Source organism: Physella acuta, unplaced genomic scaffold (assembly GCF_028476545.2).
Source record: "Physella acuta isolate Inbredline_101_S28 unplaced genomic scaffold, ASM2847654v3 ptg000118l, whole genome shotgun sequence".
Taxonomy (NCBI): domain Eukaryota; kingdom Metazoa; phylum Mollusca; class Gastropoda; family Physidae; genus Physella; species Physella acuta.
The window spans coordinates 687,663-701,556 of NW_026731638.1; the positions used below are offsets into that span (position 1 = coordinate 687,663).

General features: G+C 34.4%; 1 protein-coding gene across 1 annotated transcript; it reads right to left on the bottom strand.

The window, feature by feature from the left end:
- Positions 1-2,381: 2,381 nt before the first annotated feature.
- On the bottom strand, positions 2,382-12,030 carry LOC131934864 (uncharacterized). Its single transcript, XM_059291011.1, has 8 exons — positions 11,888-12,030; positions 11,468-11,554; positions 10,737-10,895; positions 9,098-9,231; positions 7,828-8,020; positions 7,011-7,062; positions 6,806-6,906; positions 2,382-3,445 (listed from the first exon to the last, which is right to left on the bottom strand). Exons 2-8 carry the CDS (start codon positions 11,526-11,528, stop codon positions 3,348-3,350), a joined length of 798 nt encoding a protein of 265 aa, XP_059146994.1. The 5' UTR covers positions 11,529-11,554; positions 11,888-12,030; the 3' UTR covers positions 2,382-3,347.
- Between the last annotated feature and the right edge of the window lie 1,864 nt (positions 12,031-13,894).

Here is a 13,894-nt window from a genome sequence, read left to right on the forward strand (position 1 = left end):
TCAAAACACTTCACATAGCGAAACATGTCACATTACCAAGCTCTTCACTCCTCCTAGTAGTATAGTATTTTATATTTAAAGAAAATAATTTATTTTCTACTTTTTAGTGCAGTATTACAGAAAAGCTTGTTATTAAAACGTTTTGTATGTATTTTTTAGTTTCACATATACAGAGTAGGCCTATAGAGGAAAAATCAAAATCGAGATTTTCACAAACCTCGACGTTTAAAATCTCCCTGAGTCGGAAAAATGTATTTTGTAATTTTGTCGGTATGGCTGTGTGTATGTTTGTGAGCAAGATATCTAGAGTACCGTTACAGCCAGGTTGATGAAATTTCATATTTAGTATTATATTAAATGTGTAGTTCTGTATCAACTTTTCAGCGATTTGCGGTAAACGGAAGTGAAACTTATTCTACATTCGGTTACTCAAAAGCCCACAACTTTAACAACCGTTTCAGTTAGATAGAAAAATATCACATGTATGTACAAGATCAAATTCTTTGATTTCTGGCACATTTTGAGAAATTTCCGGTAAATGAAGGTAGTACTTAATACGATAAAAAAAACAACAACATATACATTAATATTTAACTTCATTCTTCTGTCTTTCTTTATAAAGTACTAATATCCAGCACAATTAAACAGGGTCGGCGTGGTCGAGTCGGTAAAGCTCATGGCTGCTAAACCGATAATTCTCGAGTTCGAACCCTCGGGCAGATGAGGCTCGTTAGCTGGGGACAACCACTCTTCTAGGAGAAACAACTCCAAAATCAAGCAAATCCAAAAAGAAAAGCAGGCTGAAATCCTAGTCAATGGCCTCAATGGTGCAAAACGAAGAAGAAGATACACAGTTTATTCGCTGTTCATTTAATGCGCGATTATTTTTTCAATGAGATTCTATTCGTTTTTTAAATTATTTTTTTAAAATATCTATAACCCTACTGCACTAGAATTGCAGTCCCATCAGTACTTATTTTAGCGCAATTTCCATACGGATAATTGCGATTATTAACTCGTCATTTCTGGATGGATGGATGGATGGATGTATGAATGTATGGATGGATGTGTGTCCGCAGCTTTAAGTGCTATCTCCTCCTCAACGAAGCAATATCGAGGATTAGTTTCAAAAGCAAATATGTTAAGCAAGTTCCAAGGATGATTGTGGGCCAAAAAAATTCCCGGAATTCCTTCCTGGATTTCCCGGAAAAGCTAAAAACCTCGAAAAAATGCAGTTTTTGCTCCATATCTCGGCAACCAGACCACTTAGCGACTTGAAACATTTACCAATCGATTTCTGCTATAATTTAAACCAATATTGCCGTAGAAAGTCGCTCGTGTTTTGTCCACGTGCTAATGTTTACAAACAAGAGGGCGGGTTTTAATCATAGTCAAATCTATATATAATTCTCTTCTGGGAGACGTTAGAAAACAAGCTGCAAGCGCGCGCCTTGCAGTCCCCTCTCTTCCTCTCTATCGCTACCACCCCCCACCCCACCCCCATCCCCCACCCCCCACCCCCTTCACATGGTCAGGTGAGTTGTAGTTCACGCTAAATGTTTACATAACAATCGTAGAGCAGGGTTTGGTGACGGCTATTAGGGGCAGATAATTCAGTTTGAATTTTTTTTAAACTAAGAGGAGGCTGCTTTCACAGGGGGGGGGGAGGGGGGTAGTGTTTTAAAGCAAATATTTTCAGTGGCAGCATTGGTACTGTCAAATTAACAAATTATAAATTACTGAAAAGTAGAAAAAACAACTAAATAGCGTCGTATGATACACCGTGGGTCGGTTCGTACTGATATAAACGTTTTAATATTTTTTAAACTGAGCATCTTGTAGGCCTACTGGTCCGTGGATATAGGTTATTTTTTCAATCTCGTTAATAAATATTTTTTCTATTTTGTTTTGAATTATTAAAACTACTTGTGTTGTATTATTTATTTGCTGAAAATATGATTTATCTCGATTTAAAATTGTTATGGATAACATAAGGAAATTGCGCTTAAATTGTCACTAGACTTTTTAATAACTTGTTTTTTAATACTATAGAGTTTCATGACTAATAACTATTTAGTACCAAATCAACATTAAAATTCGCGTATACTTAGTGCGGATTAAAAGTATTCAGTAAATTTTAATTAATTCATAAAACATTAATTAGGCATTTATAGTCCAATTTGGTGTGGGGGTGCATTGAAGTTCTCGATATTTTGCTCGGCAGTTATGATATACGACGGACGACAGACAGAAGAAGCAAGATAAATAATAGCTTGTAATGAAAGCGTGTAAAAAGCGCAAATTTGAACTAAGAAAAACAACTTTAAACAACTTACATACACCAAATATAAAATACTCAACAGCCAAATTATTGCATAGCATTAATTTATTTAAGAGATACTAACATAATTCGACAACATGTTTTGATTAGCATACAGCTTTAAGTACAGTGATTTAATACAAACTTTCAATGGATTTCAATTTAAGGTGTTGACACCATTATTTCTATTACTGTAGGTGAAACCGTCAAAAGAAAATTTTAAAAATTCCACGAAACATGAGTCTGATTATGTGTGTCTGTTTGGTTTCTAGAATTGTGTATTAGTGAGAAAGTGTTGGTGTTTGACTGTACTGATAATTGTAGGTATTTATAAAGGTAAATGTCGAATCTTTAATGCTCATCTCACAAGATCCAGTTGTTTCTTGAAAAACAATTTAGACAAGAAAAGATAAGAAAGCCCTGAATTAAAACAAAAATAATTTGAGAACTATGAATTACCTAAAAGTGATAATTCAAATTTAAAAAAAAACCATCAGAGGTTTCGAAAATATAGCCACCGACATAGTGACGCGAGAAAAATAATTCTCCCAAAATTGTACATTAGACAAATTGTGGAGAAACCCCATTGTGAGGAAACCACACCCTGCTGTAACCAATTCTATGTTCTAACCACTTGTGGAAAAAGCACCTCTTGACAAAGCAGTGTAGTAGACGAAACCAAATGTAGTAAAAAAAAAGGTATCTAACATTTATGCTAAACTTAATTTTATTTTTAAATTTTATATTATAAGCATATAATCCCGATAACTGCAGTTTTCTCTGATAACCAAATTATTATTTTTTTCAAAATAAATTAAAGTTACATGATTTGTTTAGTCATATTTAAAATAGAACGTATGAAAAGTTTTAGATAAAACATTTGAAAATAAACATTGTCATTTTACAGAATATTAGTGGAATACTAAAATGACTAAAACAATCATAGGGGTTTGGTGATTTCGTTAAAAAAAAATTAAATTTTTTAAAATAAATGTAACAACCTGGACAATGTTTACCACGATCAAGCTTATATTCTAACATTAAGGATACAACAGTTACACACAGAGACGTCTTCCATCTGTTGCTGTTGGTTAGCTTGCCTTCGACCACTTGCTAGTATAAGTACTGAAAATTTAAAAATGTAATTCACATTATAAGCAAAAACTCCAAACCTACATCACGACAGCCCACAAAGAAGCAATATGAATAAAAATGCAATTCACCATAATTGTAAAAACTCTAAATCTTATCTACCCCCCCCCCCCCTCCACCTCCCATATTATGATTTTACTTTCTTGTAAAAGGTGTATAGAGGAAATATAATACTTGGTCTCTGTCGCAAACTGTCTAACTCCGAAAATGTACATTTCACAGGAGAGACAAACAACTGATTATTTTATTGTTGATCGCTCTAATACAATGTTTTTAATGATATGTGCGAAAAAAATCTCTACCAACTATACTGTAGCGTTTTAAAATGAGATTTGTTAATATTTACAATATTATAGCAGGTTTAAAAGATAGTCGGTTTTGCACGGTCTAAAACTTTCGCTGCAAACTGTCTATCTGTGCACGCGCAGTCTTAGCTGCGTTCGCTCGTTTTGTCCAATGAACGTGATTTAGTTATATTTATGTTTTTAAGTTATAATTAACACGTCATACTATTTAGATTATAGTTTTGAGATCATATTTTAATTTTTTGAGGTTATTATGGGGTCAGTTTAATTTTAGTAGAGATGTTTTAGTATGGCTTTTCCACTTTCGACTGTTTATTCATTATGGCTGTATTTAGCACTAGACTTGTTAACTGTTAAAGGTTATGCTTTATTTATTACATCTTTCTATTCTCACAGTTTATTTTACAAAATCTGGTGGGTGCTGGGTTTATAGAATGATAGTATTAAATATGCCTATATAGTAAAACTATAAAACTTATTGTCAGATATATTATGAATGAGACATAACACATTAATCACATTAATAAAGAATTAATGTTTACTTATTTTACAAAATGTAACAAAATAAACCGGGAGTGATCTCCTCTAAACTTTCTCAAATATTCTTATATAACTGGGAATATAGACATGATTTTTAATTATTTAAACTTTAAAAAGTAGAATAGAATCTCGTAGAAAAAAGAATTGCGCACCAAACGAACGCCAAAAGAAAATGTGCATAATAGTGCGGAATATTATTAGTACTTTATAAATTTACATGCTTTTTTGAGAAATCGGAAATGGCGTAAATTACTACTTTTGGTCAACGGAAATTACTCAAAATTTGACAGCAGGTACAGAATTAGATCTTTTACTAACGTTTGAAATTTCATTTATTTATCTCAAATAGTATTCAAGTTATAGGCTTTTAAAAAAATTCAAAGTAGAAAATGTACCACTTCCGGTTATCGGAAATCGCTCAAAAATTGACCAGGATCTACTATTTTAATAAAATACTTATATATGAAATTTCATCAACCTAGCTTTAATGGTACTCAAGTTATCGTGTTTACAAACACACACACACACAGACACACAGACATTCTTACCAGATTGCAAAATTATGTTTTTCCGTATCAGTGAGGTGTAAAACGTTTTTTATTTTATTTGTTTACACGATTACAAGACTGTCTCTATACTTTGTATATACGAGAAAGTAAAAAAATGTGTTTATTGTTTTATTTATTCTTAAAAAAAAACGTCACACGAAGAAACATTAAAAAAACAACATATTTTTTAAATCAGGCAAATCATCACAAAAATGTGAATTTATGAATTGTTTTTAGGTGCTCATATATGACAGCTTTTGTCTTTTTTTCTGCTCTTGTACAATCTGTCAGGAGCTACAGTTGAGATCATAATCTTACGACGCTAGCCTAGCAAATACCAGCTATCTGCTTATTCAATTTGAAGTAGATAGTAGCATCATGGTTGTACTGCAGTGCACGAATATTTGTCGCATTGAATTCTTGATTTATCTGACTGGTCTTTTGAAGAGAGGCTGGTATCTATTGTCTGTTATGTGAGGCTGGTCTATTGTATTGTAAGAATGGTCTGTTTAGCGAGGGTGGTCTGTTGAGAGTTACTGGTGTCTATGAGGGTTAGAGGGTTTGTTGAGATGTTTTGGTGTCCTGTATGGTAAGATTGGTCATTTAAGATAGTTTGATCTTTTGTATGTTACGACTGGTCTATTGTGAAAGGCTGGTCTGCCGAGAGAGACTTATCTGTCGAGAGAAGCTGGTCTGTTGAGAGAGGCTGGTCTGTTGAGAGAATCTGGTCTGTTGAAGGAGGCTGGTCTGTTTAGGGAGGCTGGTCTGTTAAGTGGTAAGACGGATGTGTTGAGAGAGGCTGGTCTGTTGAGAGAGGCTGGTCTGTTGAGACAGGCGGATCTGTTGAGAGAGGCTGGTCTGTTGAGAGAGGCTGGCCTGTTGAGAGAATCGGATGTGTTGAGATAGGCTTGTCTGTTGAAAGATTAATCATAAAAGCATTTACTAAAGACAACTAACCATGTACATGTACGCCAAACATTTTGTAACCTACCATATAAAACATTTCTTAACACTTAGATAAACCCCCAATCTAAAGCTAGTAGTGAATTAAAAATAATTAAATTTATTGCACAATCTTGTGGAAATAAAATTCGAATAATAGTGTTTTGATTGATATTTAGATTCTAGAATGAAGTTCTAGTTTCAAAGCATTGTGTTAGCCTAAAAAACTGTAAACAAATAAGCTTGGTTATTGAAAATCTGGAAATAGGCTATATTAAACAAATACTATTTGTTTATTATTCTTTAAAATGGTAAAATCTAATAGAGTAGCTGAACATAATAAATCAAATATCCTTACCTATAAGTACTGTGGCTGCCGTGGTGTAAAATTGTGTGATTGCGGCGTGCGACTGACAAATACAGCGATATTCGTTTTGCGCCGAGATTTTTAGCGCTTGAAATAATAGGCGGTTTGTTCAAATGATTATATCTCGATAATCATTCTACAGATTTCAATAATAGTTCATTTTTAAGTAATAATTTTTTGGTCAATTATGCACACAATGTTTATGTTCATTTGGTGCGCAAATTTTTTTTTCTACTTGATTCTATTATATTTATATCAAATTTGTAGTTATGTGTCAAAGTTACACGGTTTCCAGTAGGTCAATGCTATATGACAATACACCGTGACCTAAAATGTGATTAAATTTTATGTTTAATTAATTTTTAAAATAAATTAATAATGCATACTAATTTTTTGGTCAATTATGCGCACAATTTTTATGTTCATTTGGTGCGCAATTTTTTTTTTTCTACTTGATTCTGTTATATTTAAAAACGTAATTAAAAAATACATATTAAAAACATTTGTTCCATTCCGATGTTCTAAAAGTGCCCCCCCCCCCCTTACTATAATATATGAATAGAGAAAGTTTATGTTAGATTACGCAACCTTTATTAATATATTGAGTGGAATTAGGAATAAAATAACTTACTTATCACAGCACCGAGGAGGTTCACAACAACTAGCGCACCGATAATAACAAGATAATGAATCGTTGTGTCATCGGGATGTCTGATCGTTGCATTTTCATTCCTAAAAAGTGTAAGGGAAAATATTTAGTAACAGTTAAGTGGACGTTCTTACACACAAAAAAAAACCCAGAAAATATGACTGCGTTGAAATAAAACAATACGTACAAATGAATACAGTTTCCTTTTCTGTCACATTGTTTTAAAGTGAAGGCTCGAGCTGGGGAGAAATAGATGCCGGTATAAATTTATAGATATGTAAAGTAAAACTTAGTGTGAGTAACAGCTAGGCTTTGGGTCTAAACGGGGTAGACGTTTTCGCAAACAACACCAATGCAATTTTAACTGAATTTTTTTTTTTCATTTGAAAATTAGAAACAATAGCCATGTATAAGATGTCACACCTGTAAGGTTTAGATCAGGAATAGGGTTACAAAATTGTTGGGATTACATTGGAAGAGAGGGCCGGCTAGAAAGTAAAAGTGCTAATGACTGATCATGGTTTAAATTCTAATAGTAAGAAGTGTGTATGCGTATGCGATACCTATATATAGTCTATGTATAATATACATATTATGTATATTTATATATGCATAACATAAGTGTAATATATGTATTACACACACACACACACACATATATATATATATATATATATATATATATATATATATATATATATATATATGTGTGTGTGTGTGTGTGTGTGCGTGCGTGTGTGTGTGTGTGTATCTTCTTTTCTGTCATAATTATGGCAATGAAACAAATTTGTAAAAAGTTATTAATATTTAGCCATGTATTACATGTAAAATGATTAAGCTCAACTGTGCGGTTTGCGTGCAATTCAAAAATATCTTAAAGACTTCAGTTAATGAAACATTGAGTTAACATTTTATCAAAAAACGGAACTACAAGTTAAAAAGAATTGGACAGGGATAGGTCGGGTGTTAAAAATGTCTCTTTTGATGGCGACCACATCTCTCACCGTCTTTCTGACCGATGCGGAACTTCTCGAAATTTCCGGCCAGAGTAACTGCTGTTTCGTTATAACGACGGTGGATGTTGCCGTTAGGTTCATAGATAGTCTGAAACAGGATGTAGACCCTCATCTCATCGGTGTCAGAGGCCAAGACCAGGTTCAGCTCGCTATCGTTTGTTTCGGTGATGGTCACATTTAACTAAAGACGGAAATAAAATGACAGGTTTTAACGGTTTATAAAGACACGAGTAAATGATCTTTGTTTTCTACCATATTTAAACACAACAAGCGTAAAGGGAGACAGGGTGTAATGTTATAAGGGTTATGATTAGGTTTAATCTGAAGACGACAAACAGAATTGAACCTCAAGACCAGAGGCGTAGCGAGGGGGGGGGGGGGTACGAACGCATCGGGTGACACCATTTAGGGGGGGGGGGGGGGGTGACACCAAGGCAAAAAATAGCAAAATATATAGAGAAATATTTGAGGGGGATGCAAATCGAATGTTTGAGGGGGGGGGGTGCAAATCGAAAACTTGAGGGGGTGGGGTGCAAATCAAAAACTTGAGGGGGGTGCAAATCGAAAGTTTGAGGGGGGGGGGGGTGCAAATCGAAAACTTGAGGGGGTGGGGTGCAAATTGAAAGTTTGAGGGGGGGGGGTGTTGCAAATCGAATATATGTCCCCGGGAAAGGTCGCTATGCCTCTGGGGGGGAGGTGACACCATTAAGTGCAGCTCCGGGTGACACACGACCTCGCTACGCCACTGGTCAAGACTATAGCCAAGATTACGGCCAAATTAAAAATAAGACGAAGTAGGTTCAATGTGACTTGTGGTCAGTCTTGGAAGTACAATAAAATACAATAAAATGGTGGTATCTATTGTTTCTCGGGATTAAAAAAAAATGTAATTGAATCAAAGCTTTAATCGAAAATCTATTAGAAAGAAGAATTAAAATGTTCCAAGAACGTTTAAGAAAAAATTAAATAAATTATATTGTAGATGTGTTGCGCTAATATTTTTGTATGAGATATTTTTCCTAGAAAATGTATCCATGATACTATATCTTGTGCTCAAATATTTTGTCTTAAGAAAGATTTGTCTTTGAGATATTTTGTCCGTTTGGAAAAGTTTTGTGATTATTATTTATTGAAAAATCCAAATGAATGGATTACCGACACGTTTTGTGAAATTAGTCAAGAGTATGTTATCGACGATCTGTGCTAACGTAATTGATATGCTTGTTGCTAGGCAATTTAGGTCTGATAAAGAGCTTACTTGCACGTTGTAGTAGCTATCTCCAATCAACTCGAGGATAGTGAAATTGAAGCAGATGCTGATCACCTTACCCAAGTGGTCGACCTGATACGTGTAGCCGAGGTCCGGATTGATGCTGTCATTGTTTGTGCTGCCTGTGGAACAAAGAAGGTGCTGGCAAGCAGGGAACAGTTGGGCTAATGGGGAACAAACATGGTACTTTTTAGTTGGGAATAGTTGGGCTAATGGAGAACAAATATGGTACTTTTTAGTTGGGAACAGTTGAACCAATGGAGAACAAACATGGTTCTTTTTAGTTGGGAACAGTTTGGGCTAATGACGAACAAATCTGGTGTTGATAAGTAGGGAACAGTTGGGCTGTTGTTGGTTAAGGGAACACATTTAGGGATTAGAGAGGGGTGAGGGGTATGATCAGGTAGTAATTGTCTGTAGACTAGCATCCTCCTCCACTCAAGTCGTAGACTTTAAACAATAGATCTTGCAACTAGGTTCGGTCTAATCAACAGCCATGACACCTATAGGCTAAAGATAAACCTACATCTATCAGCTAGAGCTACACTCAGATCACAGCCTAAAACTAGAGACCTTACATCTATAAACATTTTCTTGTCTACATAACGACATAACGAACCCTAACGACTATAAGCAAGTTACAGACAGCTAAGCCACTTACTGTCCACAGCTTTTAATTAAACCTCACGCCTACACTGTTCACGTATTACTCTCACTAATTAAAAGTTTCTTCCAGGCCTCTCTTCGGAAAGGGAGTTCCCTCTCCTCTCGAAAAAAAGTTTATAGACCCCCCCCCCCCTCCCGAACGAAATGGAATTTATATAGAAAATGTATACTTTTAACAGTGTCAGCCCCCTCGGAAATTTTAGTCCTCCCCCCCCCCCCTCACCTCGGAGAAAGAAGTCTGGAAGACATCCTGCACATATTTGCTTTACACAGATTCAGAAAAGCATATACAGCGGGGTACATCCGTTTAGTCAAATAAAAAAAAATAACCTTTGTATATATTTCAATAAAACGTTTCAGTGAAATAATTTATTTAATCACTTTAAGGACGTTTTTCGTATTTTAAGACCTACCTAATCTTTTTCATAAAAAAATTGGCTGAGTTGATGCTATATAATTCTGCATGTCATTGTGTTTTAAAACATCAACTACACTGGCATCTAGTTATTTATGTTTGTATTGGATTTGTGTTAGTCATAAATGCTTTTTTTGTATGAATAAATACATTTAAAAAAATTTAAGATGCAATATTCGGTTATTTTACATCATTTTTATGGATGACTTAATTATCTTTCTGTATCTTTTCCAACGTTTAGTTTTACGTTTTATTCTTACTTTGCCTTATTTTTATTCTTCCCTGTTAGTTTTATTTGACGCTGGAGTGTTCTTGTTACTATTTTGTACACACGAAATTTTTTAAACTAATTTACAATAGGGCTGGTAAGTAGGTCACCAACCAGTTCTATGGCTCATACAGGTTTTATTGAGCCGTAGAAGTGGTTGGTGACCTACTTGCCAGCCCTATTACTCATCAAAACGCACTATCAGCGCTAATTCTAGTAGCCTTTCCATTACCCATGTTATTAAAACACATGGTCATTGCGTTCACTGGCTGACTTACCATGAGTAATGTTGTTGCAGATCAGGGTACCATCACGTTCAAGAGTCAAGCAGGTGCTGACGTTGTTGGTGGAGTCTGCGTGGCTCCGATTCAGGCTCGACTTGTTTTCAGTGACGTCATGCGGGATACTGCCCAAACCTATTGCATCAACATCACAGCCTGTAAACAGTTGATCAACAAACACTTTATTGATGTTTACTTTTATTTTTTTACTTGTACCCGATCATAAAAGGTTAAAAAGTAATCGTACAATATTTTTACAATGTGAAAAAAGACAAATTAATCTTCAATATATAAAGGCTTAATCAATGGGGTCATCCGTGAACGATGTCACGCTTTATTTGACGAATATTACCCCCCCCCCCCCCTTTCCCGTCACCTACGTCACACATCGTCATAAAAAGCCAGACCCCTCCTAAAATGACGTCACATCTCAGCCTACAACCCCCCTCAAAATTGCAGTTGAATTTTTCTTAAAACATCGATATTATTTCCAAAAATCTTGTCTGAACCATGTCGACATAGATTACTCTGATCATGTAGGCCTACTATTACAATTTATTAAAGTTAAGTTTTCTAATACGTGAAATAACCCTTAAAATTGTGATTTCTAATATTGCATTTTCTTTAATGCAAAAGTGTGACGTCACACCATCTGAGCCTCCTCCCCCCTTCCCTTTATCACACACCGTCACAAATTACGGTTAGGTAACAGTTTAGAATTATCTTACCTAGCATGGAGTTCAACAAGTACAATGTAAACAGTACTTTCCAGAAACAGTGGAAATCCATATCTCCGTGTATATATTTTTCTAAATCTATTTGCAAAAAAAAAATATTAGTACATCAGTATGATTTAATGATAATGCTTTTTAATTTATTTTCTTTATCTGCGTTCTTAATTTTAGTGTTGGAAGGGATCCCATCCAATACGATTAATTGTACGTGTCAACTGTTATGCGCCATTGAGGCCATGGACTCCAATTTCAGCTTGCATTTCTTTTTTTTAATTTGCTTCCATAGCCTATTTGTCCAACCAAGAACAAACTATAAGGCAGAAGTTATTTAGAAGAGTGGCTGTCCCCAGCTAACAAGCCTATCTGCCCTAGCCAATGTAATAAATACTGTATAATTTAACCCTGCTTTCATACCTCAGGGGTAGTCTTGATCGCTACGGCACTTTCCACCTGTCTAGATATCTTAGTGTAATGAGCTCAAAGTTGACCTACGTGTATAAGAACTCTATCGTAACCATACTGCCCCACATAGGTGTTACATTAAGCAAGGATATGCCTATCCAGCCATATTTGTTTTTAAGATATTTGGTCAAACGACGTAAACAATATGCTTTGTTTTCTAGAGATGTTTACTGGTGCAGTGATGTAAAAAAAGAGATATTACCCTAAAAGGTGCGTAAAAGAGTTTTAATCGTTATTGTCATTTAATTTATCGTCTAGATAACCAACTCTGCTATTCCAATAGAATTATCATACTTCTTCATATAAACAAATCACGCTGCTCAAAAATTTTAAAAACTTGATGACACTAATATCTGACATCAAATTTGACTTAACTGGTTGAATAATTTATTGCCTATGAATTTATTGAAATTTACTATATTAAGTACTAGTAACGCGCTATTATACGCACAATTTTTATGTTCATTTGATGCGCAATAATTTTTAGTCATGCAACTCTATAAAAGCTAGTACCAAATGATTGTTGCCAAAAAGCATATTCTAACCAAAATTAAATATTTTTACAAGCTTTCATTTATCTTGCCTTCTCTGTCGTCAGTCTGTCGTTAGTCTGTCTAGATCGAAATGCCCGAGCGAAATAACTTGCAGTTCTAACCGACCGATTCGGTTCAAAGTCGGCACGTGGGTCAAGACATGAAGACAATGTAATCTGACAATACATGTGGCTTAATTGGATGCCTAATAACAAATTTATGAATTAATTAAACTTTTGACCAATTTAGATGGCAGTCTTACCCAACTATTTAGCACGTTATTTAGCGTTATCACGTTCATTTGTTTTGAGTCATGCAGCTTTATTGTAAATAAAAATGTAAAATATTGGGAAAAAAAATTCAATTAATAACAAGCCTTTATGTAATAATGCACCAAAAAGGAGAAAATAAATTATACACTACCATTTAAATGACTATAAAAGATAACATGAGTCTCTTCCAAAATACTAGTAAATGTGTCAAATAGATAATAAAGTGACCCACGCTTTTCTTGATAGTTATTGTAATGGTAGCATATAAACGCTGTCACGATCCCCCCCCCCCCAATCCCCTATCCATCGTTACAAAAAGCTAAACCTTCTCCACAAAAACGTAAACCTCAGCTAACTTCCCCCCTCCTCCTTAAGTGCTATTTTATTTTAAATGCAATTTATTTGAAAAATGTAAGCCTACTGAGCTCTTTCAACATTTAATGTAAGCTAATTTATCAATTATTGTATAACAATTTATAAAACAACATTTAATGTAAGCTAATGTATCAGCTATTGTATAACAATTTATAAAACAGCTTTTAATGTAAGCTAATTTATCAACTATTGTATAACAATTTATAAAACAATTTTTAATAACTCAAACAAAGGCGTCAGGTAAGTTTTGAAACTTGACTGTTTGAAAATGCAAAAATGTGTCTCTTACCTTCTGAACCCCCTTGCTTTTGTCCCAAAAGTTAGAATCTCCCCCACCCCCTCAGATTTCGATGTCTTGTATGGACGATCGCTAAAGCATTTTGCTCTTGTTTATCAGATAGTCATTAGACATACAACCCCAATTACATCATTTGTTTTGATTGTACCTCTGTTATTAAAATGTTGCTGTTTTATTTGAAATTTGTATTAGTTATTTCCTTCTATTAATAAAATGAGTTTCAAATCAGCATGCTGTTTTGGACTAGAAATAATATTAACGAATGATATATAAGTTATGTATATAAACTCAACCAAATAATATGCAAATGGAAGAATTTTAGTAGGAATACATAGTTGTGAACACAGTTGCCAAAGCAAAAGTTCTTGAGTTTAAATGTAAATCTTTATCATGTAAGTTGTCTCTGATTTAACACAAATCTAACTAGCAATTGACTTTGGCCATGGAGAGTATTAGCTGTTTGGCATTGTGCTGACCATAA